This window comes from Haliaeetus leucocephalus, unplaced genomic scaffold (assembly GCF_000737465.1).
Source record: "Haliaeetus leucocephalus isolate CR32 unplaced genomic scaffold, Haliaeetus_leucocephalus-4.0 Scaffold184, whole genome shotgun sequence".
NCBI classification, from domain to species: Eukaryota; Metazoa; Chordata; class Aves; order Accipitriformes; family Accipitridae; genus Haliaeetus; species Haliaeetus leucocephalus.
In genome coordinates, this window is record NW_010972620.1 from 12,899,522 (window position 1) to 12,916,348 (window position 16,827).

Below are 16,827 nucleotides of genomic sequence, written 5' to 3' on the forward strand. Positions count from 1 at the left end.
GAGGACAAAGAGAGGAGACAGTCTCTTCCTTTGTGAATAACCTCTCTGGCTTGCAGCCTTTCAAGGGGAAGCACACTGAGTTTGGTAAGGTGGTATCCCCTAGTCATCTGACTGTCACTTCAGCCCCTGTTTTCAATTCCAACATGTTTATGCACCCCCTCTCTTCCACATGGAAGAAACAGTGATATTACAACTGTTTATGCAGACTAAAGGCTTCTTAGTGTCTCTTCTTATTTTGAAGACTTGAGATAAACATATTGTAAAACTTTCTAGAAAAAAAATGTTTGTTTTACAAAAAACAGATTTTATTTCACTCCACACTTGCTTTTGGCAAGTGGCCTTTTTCACAGTCTGATTATAGAATGGTAATTAGTGTTATTCCTTCTGTCATGTATAGTATATATTCAGAGAAAGGAGGAAAGCAGATATCTGCATTTTACTTTGTTCTTTAAATAGGATGTATTTTGATTTTTTTTAGAGTATTTGTCAGATTTCCAAGCAAATAAAAGCTTTCAAAAGGCTTTATAGATCCAGTATGTAATCCCTTTAAGTAACATTAACCTCTGTAATAGTGCATTGTGACAGAAAACATTGAGGTACTCATTTGGAATTGTCCTAATTAGCTACACTTCAACAGAAAATGCTATGATTGAAAAAACAAATCTTCGACCAGAAATTTTTAAAAAGAACATTTGCAATTATATGACACTGAACTGTGCAGGTTTTCAAAATATCTTTTTATTTCAGGGTGGAATTGCTTTTGTTGCTATAAAAGGAGCTTTTAAGGTTTACTTCAAACAGCAGCAATACTTGCGCCAAGCTCACCGCAAAATTTTAAATTATCCTGAGCAAGAAGGAGCATAAGGCTGTGATCTCCAGATGTCGTACAGTCTCACCTAACAGGTTTCCATATTGTATTGGTTCCATCATTACTGCACAGTAGTGGACAATTGTGATAAGTTGCTGCTCCTATTTTTTTTTTCTTTAAATATAATAAAGCACTGTCTTGTGGCAGGGTAAATCCTTTCAGCAACCACTGAACCGAAGAATGTGACTTGGCTTTCATTATTTTTGGGTATTTCTGTTGGGCAACAGGCTTCTGAATTATTTTGTTTGAGCCAATATGCTGAATGGAGAAAAAAAAGCATCAACTACAGAACAAGAACATTGAAATTGTGTAGTTAATGTAGGCTATATCCAAATGCCTTTTCTATATGTGTTTTCATACCCACGCTATCATCCAGTTCAGCATTTCACACAATGAAGGGAATTTTTTTTAGAAAGGAAGTAAATGTGAGTCATTACCAAGGAGAAGTAATTGTGGGACATCAGCCAATAAAGATTTCCTTGTTTTTTGCTGGTATCAAATAGGGGGTGTAAAATACTCAAATGACTGGTCAGAGAAAACAGAAGATAGATCACTCTCTACAGGACTTGTATGTCAGCTAGCCACCTAAGTACTAGGTGTTGAAATTAGCATGGCTTTCATGTGAATATTTTATTACTGATAATTTTTACTGTCCTGTTGTATCTTCTGCAGTGCCTAGTGTTATTTTCTCATGGCTCTTCTACTGTTTTGTAACTGGTGCTGGATAGCATTTTTTTTCCTCTGCGGTAAAATAATTACATGGGGAGAAGTAAATTTCAGTTGCTTATTTTGTAGTTAAGTGTTAGAGCCCTTGTTCAGTTTTCATGTTCCTTTTGATTATGTAAATATCCATACAAGTACAAAGAGCAGTAAAAGTGTGAGGAAACAACACTGGACACTAAAGCTACATTTAAACTGACAGATTAGGGCATCCTTCTAAACTTCCAGACCTGGGTGCATTAACTCGGCTCTGGTACCAGGACTAGGCTCTCTTCTGCCCATACCAGCTCTAGTGGAAAGATTGGCTGGAATGGGGTGACACTACACTTTGGGTACCTAACCTGAGCATGGTACATACCAGCAGGCTAGACACTGTTAAGACAACTTGGCTCCATTCTGTAAAGCACTAAAGGATAAATCTTAAATGTGTAATAAACTAAGTTTATTTATACAGTAAGCTTTACTGTTACAATATGTTCAAAGTAGCCAGCTAAGGGAGACATTAGTACTTCAGTTATTTGATGTATTTATAAACTTCGTTTTGATGGAAGTTAACTGTTTTGTGAAGTTAAATTTTGACAAACATAATACGGCCATTTAATAGTCATACCACATCTAACCTAGATTTAGTACTTTAAGTTTTCTCTTAACAACAATTTATTTGTTTTTCTCAAAGTTGGTTTTTTTTTTTTCCTTATTCATATTAGTATGTCAAATGCATGGAGAAAAGTTTAAAAAAATCTTTTAGTGGAAGTATTCATAAGTAAATATTTCTTTTTACCAGAAATGAAGTAAATGCAGAATGGACTTCATATTTGACTGCAATAATGTATGTTAAAGAAATTCAAAATATGGTACCTTTTCTATAGTATGTTTATCTTAATTACTGAGATGTAATATTTTAGAACTGTACAAAAGTGTATATAATGGCCAACTAGTATTCCAAAACTATACAGGTATTGAAAATTATACATTCAATCAATATCAAATACTTCTGAGGTTCTTGCTGTAACTGAAGAATTACTATAATCTTGTAAGTCTGCTGATTATATTTGTCTTAGTGGGCTCACTTTTATATAGAACTCTAAATAGAGTAGCAACCTCTGAAAGTTGCTGCTTTCTGTAAGATAGTCTTGAAACAATATAATACATATTTCTTACAGAATTCCTCATTTTGAGAAAACAGCTTTTCAGTGGTCTTCACTGTATATATTTCCAACCAATTTATTACTGTTTTTTAAAGTCTCACGAAGAATTGAATGATGCAAATTAGTGGGTTTGAAACTTGTTCCATGGGAAAGCTCATTGTCTTCTCTGGAAGTTAAAAGTATTGTAAAAATACAATTATAAAAATACTGCATGGATTATAAAATTATTTCACCTGAGTGGCAGAAGGTCATTACTCTGTTGTAAATCTTGTTTTTAAGTATTGCAAATTATAGTTACGTTGAATTAGGTTGAATAAATATTTTTTACACTCCCTAGTGTATTTTGTCAGTTAAAAAAAAGCCTGTAGCAAAACTTATAAATGAAAAATGTGTTTTGTTTTAATGCACATCTAAGGATTTATATAATCAATTTTAAGTTGATAGCCTGAAGAAATATCTTGGGAATGAAGGAAAAAATTACTGTAAGACTTTAAACTTACATTTACTTTTTTTTGTTCTTTTTCTCTCTAGTGATCAATAAATGATGTAGGGGAATGCATTTCTCAAACATGTAAAGCAAAAGAATTGTTGCAACTCGAGCAACTTCTTGTAATACAGAACCTGGGTTGGGAGTTACTATGTATCTCTGGGTTGGCTGATGTGCAGCATTTATTTGGGGAATACTCTGATCCTTCTTCGTTGACAAAGGTAATACTGGCTGTAGGAAGTATTTTTTCCACTGATGGCTAATTTATGCCCCATTACTTTCAGAACAAGGAATATGAAATGTTATCTAGCATTTCTTAGTGTACTTTCTTACCTGTAACTTGGTTTCTCTTCGCGTTCCATTACATGAGCATAAAGGCACAAATTACCTGAGCTGTGATTATGTAAATACTTAAGAGATGCTTTTCCCCTTCTCTCTCCCCTTCTATCTTAAACTCATAGATTTAAATGGAGCCCTACTATACTTTACACTATTTTTTGTTGGAATGGTGGTTCTTTTCCTCATCCTTTTTCCTCTGCAAAAGCTTTTCTTTGTAACAGTTTGCATGAGTTGCCTGCTTTCAAGTATATTAATTCCCTCCTCATCTGGAGTTGTTTCTGAAAGGTTACCTCTCTCCCTTGGTTATCAGAGAAGGATCCAACTGTGTAGCCATTTAAGGCCTATCAGCATTTAGAGTAGTTCTGTGCTTGTAAGAAAAGATATGCTTAGGTATTGTGACTTTAGTCAGAATTAACTATTTTAATTGAGGACACAATTTTTACTAGAATTTCAGTGGCATAATGTTTATCATCACATGTGTGAGGATTCCCCTTTTTAAATGCATACTGTGGAACTTGGGCAAATTTATGGAGTATGTGTTTGAGGCTGTTTTTACTAGCTGCTGCTTAGAAAAGTTTTTAGCCACAGACAAGTATGTCTGTTTGTATAGTGGTTTTTACTGATGGAGAGAACTCAGAGAAGTAGAAATACAAATGTTATAGATCCATTTACTGTTGCATCAGTATCTTGCTTTTGGAACCCTCTATTTCTTGTTCTATGTCCATGCCGCTTTCTATTGGGATATTCTTTTTTTGAAAAAAACAGGATGAAATTTGTTTAATGCATCACTGAGTACAGTCATGTTATCTGTTCTTGTAAGAAATGCTGTGGTAATAATTCCTGCTTCCCATTTTAAAGTACAAATGCCAGTTTCACTAACAAGTCTGGGTTTGGAATTCTTTTCTAGTAGGCAAATGCTGCTGAAATTTGTGTTGATGTGTTTTTTGGTGGTTGGTTTTGTTTTGTGTTTGTGTTTTTTGGTGGTTGGTTGTTTCTTTCAAAGCATGCTGGGGTGGGGGGTGATAGAGGAAAGCATGAGATAGGATCATAGGTAAAAGGTAGGAAATTCTGAAGAACAAGTCTTAGCAGTTGTCCTCTCACTAACAGGCCCCTTCCTCTGCACCCTTGCAAAGTCACTGCTCTGTTCTACATAGTGTGAAACAGAACTTACTATCCAAATGCAAAAAGTAGTTGAGTATTCGTTAGTTCTTGTATAGTTTGAGACTAAGTTCTGGTTTTGAAGGGCAATTAAAATGGAAGTGATTCTGTTTTGGCATGTAAGTGTTATTCATCACCTTAATTTTCTTCCTATTTTTTTCTCAAAAGACAGGGACACGTGGCTACTCGATTGGGATGGCACTTGTTAGATTGAAAGAAACTTCAAGGAGGCTGACAGTTTAGCTAGTGCATTAGCCTGGGAGAGGAACTGTTTATGGAAAGCAGTCTTTGTCCTGAATTTAAGAAGTTTTTATTAATTCCAGTATTTTTGTGTGTGTGTATAAATAAAAAAATTGTACTAAAAGTTTTCTTGGCTATAGATAAGTACATACAGGTAAATAGCAATATATTGGAAAATGGTTCTTGCTAGGACTGAGGCAACAGTTTAATCCGTCACACTACTACACACTGTCAGCATCAGTTCTACTTACAGTTTTGTCAACTAAATAGAATTAGATGCCAGCAGTATTTAAGATTACCTAAAAACATTAAGGCTGTGCAGTGTTAATTATCTACTTTCTTCTTCACTAATCCAAATGGCTTAATTTCTTTTCACTTTAACATTTGAGGAATTCAGCTGCTGCCATCTTGCTTACTTTTAGCTCCATTTCCCTTAACTGAGACTTTGACTCTTCATTTACCATGACTCATTGACAACTTATTCCTACTGTTTCTACCTGGGTTTTCTGGGCGGGGAAAACTTCAAGTGCTTCAAGAAATCACACATAATCTTTGATATTTAACTTAATGATGTAAGTACTCTTCTTGTATGTACTCAGAATATACCACTGAAACTGGCAATACATCATCCTCCTTGTCCTCACAGCCTCTCAGTACCTGAACTACCATCTTCTAACCCTGCTGACTGAAAAGGCATATCTTCTCCCACTAGTGTCTCACACTTGCTGTGATTTAGGGAAAGATTCTCACTTTAATCTTTTAAAATAAATTCCAGCATAATCTGGGGAAATCAGAAGCCAGTTTTCCTTAATGAGTTGGTTCAATTCTTGTAGGCACTGACATCAAGACTTCTTTCTTCATTGCTGTTTAGCAAGTTGCTCTGTTGGAATGAGCTGTAAAACTAGAAGTATTTGCGCTGAAGTTTGCTCAGAATTTCAACCATTCAAATTCTTTCTGCTTTACTAATTTACAGAAGTTCAGGGTAGGTTTTAATTCATTTCAAGGCCTTATTCAACAGCTTGAGTAATATAGCTCACTTTCCAGAAGGGCAACAGTCACAAGATGTGTGCGCAAAGAGAATATTACTGTGAGTGAAAAAAAAAATCCTATTCTGTAAACAGCGATGAACTATCTCCATTAGATCACGCATGGCCCCTATACCTCAAGAAGGTCTGAAGATCTGTGGTCTCTTTGTCCATTCTTGCCAGTTATTCATATGCTCTGGATATTTAATTGCTTTTGCACCTCAATATTGTGAGCATTTCTGGTTGTACTATACTAAGTTGTTCAGTAGAAAAATTCCATTCCAGAACCACTAAAAGCAAATAGCAGATGTGACTTGAAACTGCCTCAGCTAAACAGCTCAGCAGCACCTGTCAAAACATATCTTGCAGGCACCTCATTTAATGCTGGATGACTAAGCCATGGAAAAGCAATTGCCTTAGCAGTGGGCCTCCATAGGAAGTACTATGCTTATTTAAAAAAAAAAAAAAAAATTATGCAACTTCTAGCTTCAGACCACTCTGTGATACAGCATGCGTAGCTTAATGTTTTGGGTATTTTATATTTTTCAATTGTTCCTGCACTCTTACTACAATGCAGTAAGACTTAGCTGCAGCTAATGGGAGCTGATAAAGGAACATGCTGATCTGAGTATTTACTGTATGTCTAAGGACTACTTTGAGTAATTGCCATTTCTCTGCCATGAACCATTTCAAGAAGCTAATACCCCTACTCACTACCTCTGGAAGACCATCCCCCTACCAGTTTTCCAGATACTTCTCATGCATAGAAGATAGAATATGTAAGATAGCACAGAATCAAAAATGTTTCTATTTTGATAAAAATCAAGAGTGGCTTTTGTTTTTTCTGCAGCAAAATGCTGGCTGGTTCAGAAGTATTTGACTAGCTTGATAGAAAAAATCTCTACCACCTTACCACCTGTGCATAGTTCTAGGTTAAGATCCCATGGGTAATTCTAAGTTTGTTACTAGTCAGTTTGCATGACTAGCACTCTTGCATGAGCTGCTTGCATTCCTCTGTTTCAAACAAGATGACTACAGTGCAGGAGGAAAGTTCTGCTTCTCCAGTATATTTGCACTTCAGTTTCAGGGATTTTTTTAAATTTTTTTTTAATCCAAGACAGATGTTGGTTGAATATACATAACGTTATAATAACTCCCTCTGGATGAGAAGCACTGCAGAAGCTTTATGGAATGCAAGTTACATGATGAAAGCCTTTTGGGGAGCAGGGCATTGAAGGAATAAAAACTTACTTGAGATTGTTTCAGAGGTAGAAAAAAATGCCATTTTGACATACCGAATCTGAGACTTGGACCAAATTCCCTCAGTACCAGACTATGAATGGCTAGTGGGATTTCTCATAACCGACACAATAGCAATTCTTTTGACTGCTGAGAGGGGCATAGAAAATTGTTGCTAACCTATAAGGTTTGTCAAACAAAGTTTCATCTTTTTCTTAAATTCTTTGGTACCTTTTAAATGCAAAGCAATGTTTTTCTGTTCTGTCAGTGGTTTCTTTTGAAAAAGCAATAGTATCTTTTAACTGCAGGGTTCTCTATCCCAGCGTGTTGTTAAATTTCAAGGTACTATAAAAATGAAAGTGTTTTCCACTGAGCATAAATTAAATACTATGCAATGCAGCTGACCATCCCACATTACTAAGTGCTGTCTCCTATTGCAGACACAGAATTGTACTATGTATTTAAGTTACATACCATCTTACTATTAACTAGGCTGCTTTTCCCATCTCATTTCAAAGATCAACAAAAATGCAAACTAACCTAAGGAGTACATTCACAAGTGATTTCAAAAGTACAGGTGCTTGCATTTCTTTGTTCAGCTCTAGATTCTTTATGAACAGAGTTGTTCTATCTTCCTTTCTAAAGGGGCTCAAAAGTGAACTCTGGTTAATAGGTGGTGAGACTCATTACACAAATTTATTTTTTTTTAAATGCATTTATAACATTTACATGTAGCTACTTATATGCCAAATGACAGAAAATATATGTGTATTTCTTGAGCCTTTAGGTCTTAAGCTATTTTGGATAGAGTTGGAGTAGGTGATCATAGACAGTCCATAACATTCCTCTCACCAACTCCTGCTCAAAGCATTTCAGTTCTTGTTGAGCTAAATCACATACACCATGTGTTGGAATCCCTTCATGTAACACTTAAGAGTAGAGTCATTAGCAGCCCACAGAATTCTTTTGTCCTAGTCTACAGATTAGGACCAAGAAAAACATAAAACTGCTTTACTAGTGGCACCTGTGGAGATATTTTAGAGACCATTCCAGCAGCACACCATGGAAATTGTCCCAGATGTCAGGGATCATCTTGTCTTCTTAAAAATCTGAGTGTCATGGGCCCTTTCTTGACCAAGCATGAATCTTGAGTACATCCTCTGCAAAGGTCAATACCATGTGGCTTGTACCACTGACCTCTTTGTGCCTCAGACTTTTTAACTAAGTACCAAGATAGGGAAAAGTCCCTATGTCAAAAACTGCAATTGCAGATAGTGTAATTATAGGTTGTTGGGAAACGATACAGCTTACACCTCCCAAAACTGTGCGAGATGTATTAACTTAACTTTACTAGCTGCTTACTGTCAAAATGGTGGCCAAAGTCCTTCTTTATTGCAGCTGGCATTCAGTTGTTATATAAGTAACTATTTGCAAACCTGCAGTTGACAAGCAGAATGTATCTTCCATAGTTATCCTATTTGTCCTTGTTAACACATTAAGGGTGGTTTATGGGGTTTAATTAGAGTGTGTCATCATTGAGGAATACAACCATTTATGGCACCTACATATGAAGAGTTTAAAGAAAGTCAAAACAAATCATTCTGTATAATAAACTGGACACCTTCAAAAGCTTGTTAGAAGGTCAGCTTTAGAAGCCTCATTACAGGGTAATTAGTTGCATCTGGATATTCCTCAGAAACAAATTAACAAAGCATTTTAAAAAGCAGTGCATATGACTTGAATTCATCCCTTTTGGCAGCTGCATAATCATCATCTGGGAAGCCAGGTAATCCTTTTCTTGCACCTAAAATACGTTCTTATGAATGGCAGTTGCTGAGATAATGTTAAAACATGTTTACATACATAGGAACATGACCAAGAGAAACTGAGTAATTATACATCAGCCATGATGTGCAGCTTGGATGGATAGTTTTGTTTTGCTTCTATTCTGCTTTTAAAAGAACAAGGCTTATGATACTGTGCACCACAGGAAAGGTGCATAAAGGCATAAGCAAGCTGAATTCAGTATGTGGCAGTTCTGCCCCAGTCAGAAAGCAAATAATTACACTGAAACGTAATTAGGATAAATCAAATATGCACCACAGTTGTATGGCACATGGTAAGCAGACTCCAGAAGTGAGTGGTGTATTTTTGCATCCTAGCATTTCCTGTATTCCCAAAGCAAATTCTTTCCTTATTATTGCATTTTTGAGATGTAATTAGATGGCCTCAAAATATATTTTTTTTTTTGTAACAACCTGTCTTTGAAAGTCAAGTCTCTTCCTTTAGTAATTGATTTGTGGAGGAACTGAACAGTATCACCATCAAAATACAGTAACAAGACTTAATGTTCCCTGTCTAATAGGTAAGGAAGCAGGATGGGGAGAGTGTACAATGAAGTTAAATTCTAGTACTATTAACAGGTGAACTTGGTGCTATGAGTAGTGCATATAGTTCATTTTATCTTTTCAAATATACTGGTATTAAAAAAAGAAACATCTAATCAGCTTATACCACCCTCCTGTGCACACACACAAAACAAAACCTGCCTTTTTGCTCAATAGTGATACCAAAACAAAAGTGAGATACCAGAGTGGCAGCCTACTGTATTGGCCATCCTGCCCGTCAAACACTGTTCTGCATCTTGTGCAGGGGTCTCACCTGGTTGGAGATAGCAGTACATGCTGAAAGGCTAGAGGATGTGAAGGATCACTTGATGAAACAAAATTAGCTAGTGATTGAAGTGTGAGGGATGCTACAGGCAATGACTGCAGGGTCACTTGCATCTGCACAATCTGATTTTTTCATTTCTAGAAGTCCTACAAATTCCCTCTTCTGTCTATAGAAACAAAGCAACCACTTGACAACATAAACTGTCACTCCCAATGGAGGAATGGGGTTTCTTGAGTATATTTGACAAATTTGTGACAGCTGGATGTTCTTGTAGATTAAATTTCAGCTGGTTTAAGGTGCAGTTATGCAGCTCAGGTATGGTCTTTGCTTGATGAGCAGATGCACAGAGCAACTTTGTGATGGAATAAGCCATGGATATGCCACCTGGTATTTCAAATTGTACTGCACCTTGACCTTTCCTACTTTCCACATGATTGCTGGATGTTAGTGGGCTTCTTTTGGGTGAGATACTGATGTTCCTGCCTTCAGGCTCAGTTGCCTCCACAGGAAGCATCTGCAGTCCACAGCATATGCCTGTGTCCTGGGGCCTGACCACCACTTGCTGCTAACAGCTCATCCAGGCAGCAGGGGTAACCTGCTCCCAGCTCAAGTGGCAGGACAGGTATAAGGACTGCTGGGAAAAGCTCAGAGTTGAGCTGAGACCCTCTTTCCCTTACTCTTATTTAACAATACATAGAAAAAAGGGATCTGCAGACCTGAGATGGTGCCAGCTTATTGCATACCTGCACCAGGGGTCTGTTCTTGGGGCATTGGGCAACAAGACAGCTTTGGGCTGACCTTGAAAGTAACAGTACCTCTCTCTTCCTCTGGGAGGGAAGTCCAGTTCTCCTAGGTCATAGGAAAGGCCCATGAGTCAAAGGTATAAAGGGCACAGGGTGCCCTCTGCCATCACTGTACGGTAAAAGCACAGCCTAAATGCAGATAGCTGAGTTAGCTGTTACTTGCTTCAAGTAAGGATGAGGTTGAGACTAATGTGCTCTATTGAACAAGCTTCATGCACTTTTTTTTCCCCCAGCTGGTACAGTATCTTTATTTAAAAATCCTCTTTAGTGGTGCATTATAAGGCTCTGGCACCAAAATGCAGACAGATCACAGTACAACAACTTTAGAGAGGCCAGGTTAGCCTCAGAGTCCGCAAATTAACAAATAATATAAATGAGATCATTGTGGCAGGATTCTGGAACCATACCAACTGCTTGGCAGAGAAGAGATACAGATTTCATATCATGTCTAGAACAAGATCATCCCTCCTTATCACAGCTGTGGTTGCAATGTAAGCCTAGAGCAGATGCTGGAATTCTAAAATTCTGCATTATCTGAAAGCAGATCTAGGCCCCCAGCAAGTAAAATGCTAGGACTTGCCAGCACTTTTTCCTGCTGCTGCTGCTCCTGCCAGTAGTTACGGTTGTGCTGAAAAGTTACTTTTAAAGGTCAGAGAGAAAGATAGTTAGATATGGATTTGCAATCCTCAACACATGCAGTATTTGAGAAGATGATCTGATCTCATATCCTGGTGCAGTCCTTTTATAGTTAATCTCCCCATTTTCCTACTGTGTAGGAATTGTAGATTTTGGCTAATCCTTCTCGTATGCCTCTGGTGGTTGGAGCTTTTTCCATTGACAGCAGTTCATCAGTACAGCTAAACAAAATCACTGTAAGCTGTCAAACAGAAGACAAATGAAAGCTTACAAAACAGAATACTCGCTGAACTGAGACAAAACTTCCAGCACCAACAATGATGATGGCAGGGGAGCAGAGACTATCTAGTTATAATTGCCAATTTAGCAACAGCTGAGCCTGTACTTATCTGAATTGGTACTTCTGCTAAATTCATGATGGTTTTTTCCTGTGCTAAGCCTTGACGTTAGCAGACACAATGCAAATGCAGTGTTCCAGGGATAACTCCGCTCTCAAAAAAACAGCAGGTGGTGGTTAGTCTGAGGACTGAATCCTAGGGGAAGATTGCTTTTTTTCCCCTCATGGGCACCTGCTGTTGAGCTGAGATTTTTTTGAATCTGCCTGCAAGCATCAAGGTGATGAGCATGCACTGTATTTTTCAGTAGCTGTTTGTAATTGTTCTCAGTTCCAGCCTTTGCCTTTTTTCTAAGTTAAAATATAAATTCACTTTTCTTTTTGTTTAAAACGCTTGTATCGTACTCTTGAAGTCCTGTCTAGATAATGGCTTGTCTTTAGATTGTAACATGATTTGTGGGACATAACTGCTGTTTAGCCTGTTGATTTGCTCTCTTGTCAAGAGATGTTTCAAGTTAATGAACAGCATATAAAAGGATATATAAAAATATGCAAGAACCATTTGTCTGAAATAAATTTTGCTCCAGTGCAGTAAAGTGCAGACAAGAGTTCAGTAACAAAACAAATGTGCTTGCCCTTTTAAATGAAAACCAGTGTCTCAGGGGGGCTTATACAACAATAACTCTAATCTAAAAATAATCAACTATAACATTAGGCATAGGAAGTTCAAATAAAGACGAGCATGTTTAGTGGGTTGATGATGTTAGTATACAACATGCATTCCTAAAACAGGAAGAGAATACAGAATCCTGAAATTAAACTTAGAATATTAATTACTAGAATAGGGGATGGCAAGAAACTGGAGTAAGAAACAAATCTTTTCTCCTTTCATGTACAGGTATACTGCTATCCATTTTGGGACAGGAACCTTCTAACAGCCTTCCAACCTGCATTGTGTACAGGAGGAACCATGTCTCTTCTCCAAGCTGACTGTTATTCTAGTCCCATAAATAGCTTGCTATAAATTATGCCAGAGAAAAATAAAATTGGAGGGATGACACAAAAATAAGCTGTACGATACATACAAGGGAGAAAGTTGTCTTCAGCTGAAATTTGAAATGTTACAGACCAACATGACGCATCCTAAAAGGCTTTGACAGGCCTATCATCAGCAAGGGTGTAATTTCCTTTCCCATCATATATTCTCTAAGTCATGCCTGCAGGCCTTTCTTCTTTTAATATGGGTATCATGTTTGGTTTGCAGTTTGGAGATGAGGGAGATCATAGGCGTTTACGCTGCCTGTGATCTGAGGCATCAATATTTGAACCAGCTTTGACCAAAAGCGCTGTGCTTGAGCTCACGTGGTGGGTCCTGATGGAAGAGGCAGGGGCTGGCAGCACCGCTTCTGCTTGGAGTATGTGTGTGTCAGGCAGCAGGGAGTGCAAGTCTTTCTGTCAAAGGCCTGACTCAGGCAGCCTTGCAGTCCAGCTTCAAAAGCAGCTGTTCATGCACAGATTTCACTCACATATTTCTAAGTCATATGTTGGGTGTAGATTCATGGCTAATGCTGTTATTCAAATATTGATCTTACTTAAGTAACTTACTAAAATTTAAGGAGACTTTAGATTTACAAGGCTGAATTTGAAAGTGAAGAAAGATGCTGGAACAACAGATTCATCTATTCTTTTCATACTTTGTGTAACATTATATTAGACTTCCTATAAATCTGTGTAGGTCAAGGGCATGGCTTTAATTGGGCCAGCGTAATGGCTTGTACTGTCCTTCCGGGCAGGAGTTGTGTCAGTTCCTCACTCCCAACTCCTGACTGGCTGAACAGCATGAGGTGGCTGGCTGTGAAGGAAGATGGAGATAGGCACCTGCTCCTTTCAAGACAGCCACGAGACTGATGCTGTCATCTCATAAAACTCACCTTAAGACTCACCCCCATACGCTACATGAATTCACCTTTTTCTTTGCTGCTAGATTTAGATAGATAATTTATTACAGCTCTGTGTATGTGACTCTGACCTGTTCTCCATGGAAGGCTGTAGCAGAGAGGGTTGGAAGAACAGAGCTTAGCAAGGAAGCTTTAGCTTTCTCAGTCTTGTTCTTTAATATGCAAGTAACATCACTTCAGACTTGCATCATGGTGGTTAGTAGGCATAAGTAGGTCTAAGGCCATTCAAGCTGACAAATGTCTGACTCATCTCTCCTCTGTATTGGGGTGATATGCGTTCTGCATTAGCTGAGGTCTTTGAAATAAAAAACTGACAAAGGAAAGACAAAAGAGAATTTAACAAAATGTCATAATTAATTCAACAACATTTTAAATCAACTGCAATGTTATTCAATTTTGGTGAATGGGAAATTAAATAATTCAAAATATTTCAAATCTCACAGAGCAATTATTCAACTGAAAGCTCAAAAGTTCAGATCAATCTTCAGAGGGGTGTATTTCTAATGGACAGGACTTCTCTCAAGCCAAGAACATGCATTATCTCTGCAATGTTCTTTTCAAGCTTACAGCTCTGGAGAGTACAATTTATTCATCTGTCAGATTTTATGCACTTCTTGCCAGGGTATCATTTATATCTTATTTCTCCAAATGAGAAAAAAAATATTTTTTGAAAGAGAGAGCAAGCAGAATAAAGCCTTTAAATACAAATCAGCTGATTCAGAGTCCCTTCTCCATTTTCTATCTGTCTCCTTCAACCACATTGCCTTGTATTTACCCTTAAGTTAAACCAGTCAGATGAGCTTTTGCTAGCTCTCTGTGACAGAATTACAGAAAACAGCATAAGCAGTTTATCCTTTCAATGTGCAAACCAGGCATCTCTTCCAAGCAGATGTATTAGTGAGCCACCACAGCCAGGTGCAGCCCAGGGATGCTCACACCCAGCAGTAAGCCTGACTTGGGGTAAAAGGAAGCTCCCCCTCCATGGCAAAGAACAGAGAAAGGGGCAGACAATTCCCGTATTCCTGTGTAATTGTTCTTCATTCAGTGTGCAAAATATGCAGTTAATTAGTTACTACTGCTGGCAAAGCAATTTCTCTTCTTGTGCTATGTAATGAAGGCTCATTTTGCTCTTCTTTCCCCAGCACTCACATGCCTGCCCATACCTACATGTACACAGGGTTTCCCCAGACTAGAACCTCTAGGGACAAGAGGAGACTGTAAGTACAAACTTTTGGAAGGCTAATGTGCAGGATCCTTTCTGTTCAAGGATAAGTCAGCCTTAAGTTACAGAGTTCTGCAAGGAAATGTTTCTTTCTCTTCCACTCCCACCTGAGACAGGAAGGCTGCTACTGCCACCAAGTTGCTTGATAGTTCCTTTAATAAGACCATGTTTCCAATTGCTAAGAACCTTATCAAACTTTAAACACTGTGCTAATGTGGCCCACAGTGAGTAACTATGAAAAATTTCTTCTGTAATAGTTTAGTCACTTAATGGGAAGTTGTGGCAGGTCTCTGACAGTCTCAAAGTTTGAAGAAGGGAATTGAAAATTAGGTGGTAGGAAGTTCAGATTGGTGGTTGAGGTGCTGGCTTTTGTGACTTGTATGAAGAATCTTCCCAAATGCCTTGAAAATTTGAAGGTTGAAGCTGCTCTGTTGGGATTTGATGAAACTGAACTGTAATTTTCCAAGCACCTTACCACTACCTGCAGTGCTGTATAGCTGGACCTGAAAGCAGAAAGCCTGTCCTCCAGAGCTCTCAATTACTTCCTGGCTTAGCCTATCCTACGCAAAGGCAAAAGATAAATATGTGGATTCAGCAGCAGGTGTAGTGAATGAAGGACAAGGAGGTTGGGGACTGAGGAGTCATTGAGAAATAATGGGTAAAAGAGATTGTGGGCGTTAATCTATGACGCAGAGCTCAGAAGCTGCAGAAGGGCTCAGGCTGTGGGGAGCTGTGGATCACAGATTGTGCGAAGGAGGCAGGTGACAAATGGGTGAAGAGATAGTTGAGGACTGAGATGGGCCAGCAGAGAAGGATGTGGATCCAGAGATGAGGAGGGGATGGTCAGGAAGAAGACACAGAGGTTGTCACCATCAGAGGCTGGAGCAGAGTGCGTGCCTCAGCTCCTTTGCTGGTCTCTGGCACCTGGAAATGCCAGTGACGTGGGCTTATCGCACAGACACACACGTCCTCACTGCTGGTACATCCAGCACGTGACAGATCCTGTGGCTCTCTCCCACGAGATAACACGTGTCCATGTCACTAAGGTAACATATAATGAAAGCTGCTCCCCCCGCTTTCAGTTTCCCTTTTCTTTTGCTGCAACACTTGGCAATTACACCCCCAAGTCTGCGCTACCAGCACTTTACTGTCAAGCCCCCTGTTATGTCAAACGCTAGGACATACCAGAACCACTGTGGCTTACACAACCTTATTTCTGCCCTCTGTTGTGAAAGGATTTGTCCGTGAGTGGCCATTCTCTCTTTTCCACAGCACCCTGCCTGCCACTCTCTGAAACCTGCTCTGAAAGCTATATTGCTATTTTCCTGAGTTTCACAGTGGTGCCTGTTGTTACAGTGCTAAGCAGTCTACAAGTACAACCTTCCCCAGAGCTGGATGGGAAGCAGGCAGCACCAGGGGTCTGCAGTACCAACGAATTTAAACAATCAATCATCTCACTTATAATGTTCATGACTTGATATATGTCATTTTTTTCCTCAGAGTAACAGGCATCATGTCAAGTCTCACGTTCAACGCACGGCAAAGCTGCAGCTCCACTTGCTGCACTCAGTGCTGCCGCAAATTAACCCCCTGTTAATTCATGCTCACGCTCCCACCCCCTACAAAAAAAAAAAAGGCAGCTGTGAGATAAAACAGAGCCTGCGGCACCCCACTGCCCGGCAAAGGCCCTGCCACAGCCCGCCGGCCTCTAGCGCTGCCATATTGCCCCGCGTATCGCCCACCTACTGCGGCAGCAGGGCAGGCGGCGACCCCGGGCCCCAGCTCCCATACGAACCCCAGTCAGCGGCCCGACCACCATTCTCCACCCCATTCCCCTCACCGGACCCTCTCTCATCAGCCCCCCCACCCGCCACAAGCCTGGTCCCTCTCACCGCCTCACGGCGCCTCAGCATGGCGGCACCTCCCCGCGGCCGGTCGCTGCAGGCCCGGCGGCGGCAGCCCCCCTCCCGCCCCCCG

At 39.3% G+C, this 16,827-nt stretch overlaps 1 protein-coding gene across 2 annotated transcripts in view; it reads left to right on the plus strand.

Moving 5' to 3' along the window:
* The window catches only part of MARCH5 (membrane-associated ring finger (C3HC4) 5), a 32,032-nt gene extending 28,964 nt beyond the window's left edge, over positions 1–3,068 (plus strand). For both annotated transcript variants that reach the window (XM_010564914.1, XM_010564915.1), the window contains exon 6: positions 748–3,068. In XM_010564914.1, coding sequence (XP_010563216.1) covers positions 748–864 — 117 coding nt within the window. In that variant the 3' untranslated portion in view covers positions 865–3,068. The remainder of the gene's footprint in view (positions 1–747) is intronic.
* Positions 3,069–16,827: the final 13,759 nt, after the last annotated feature.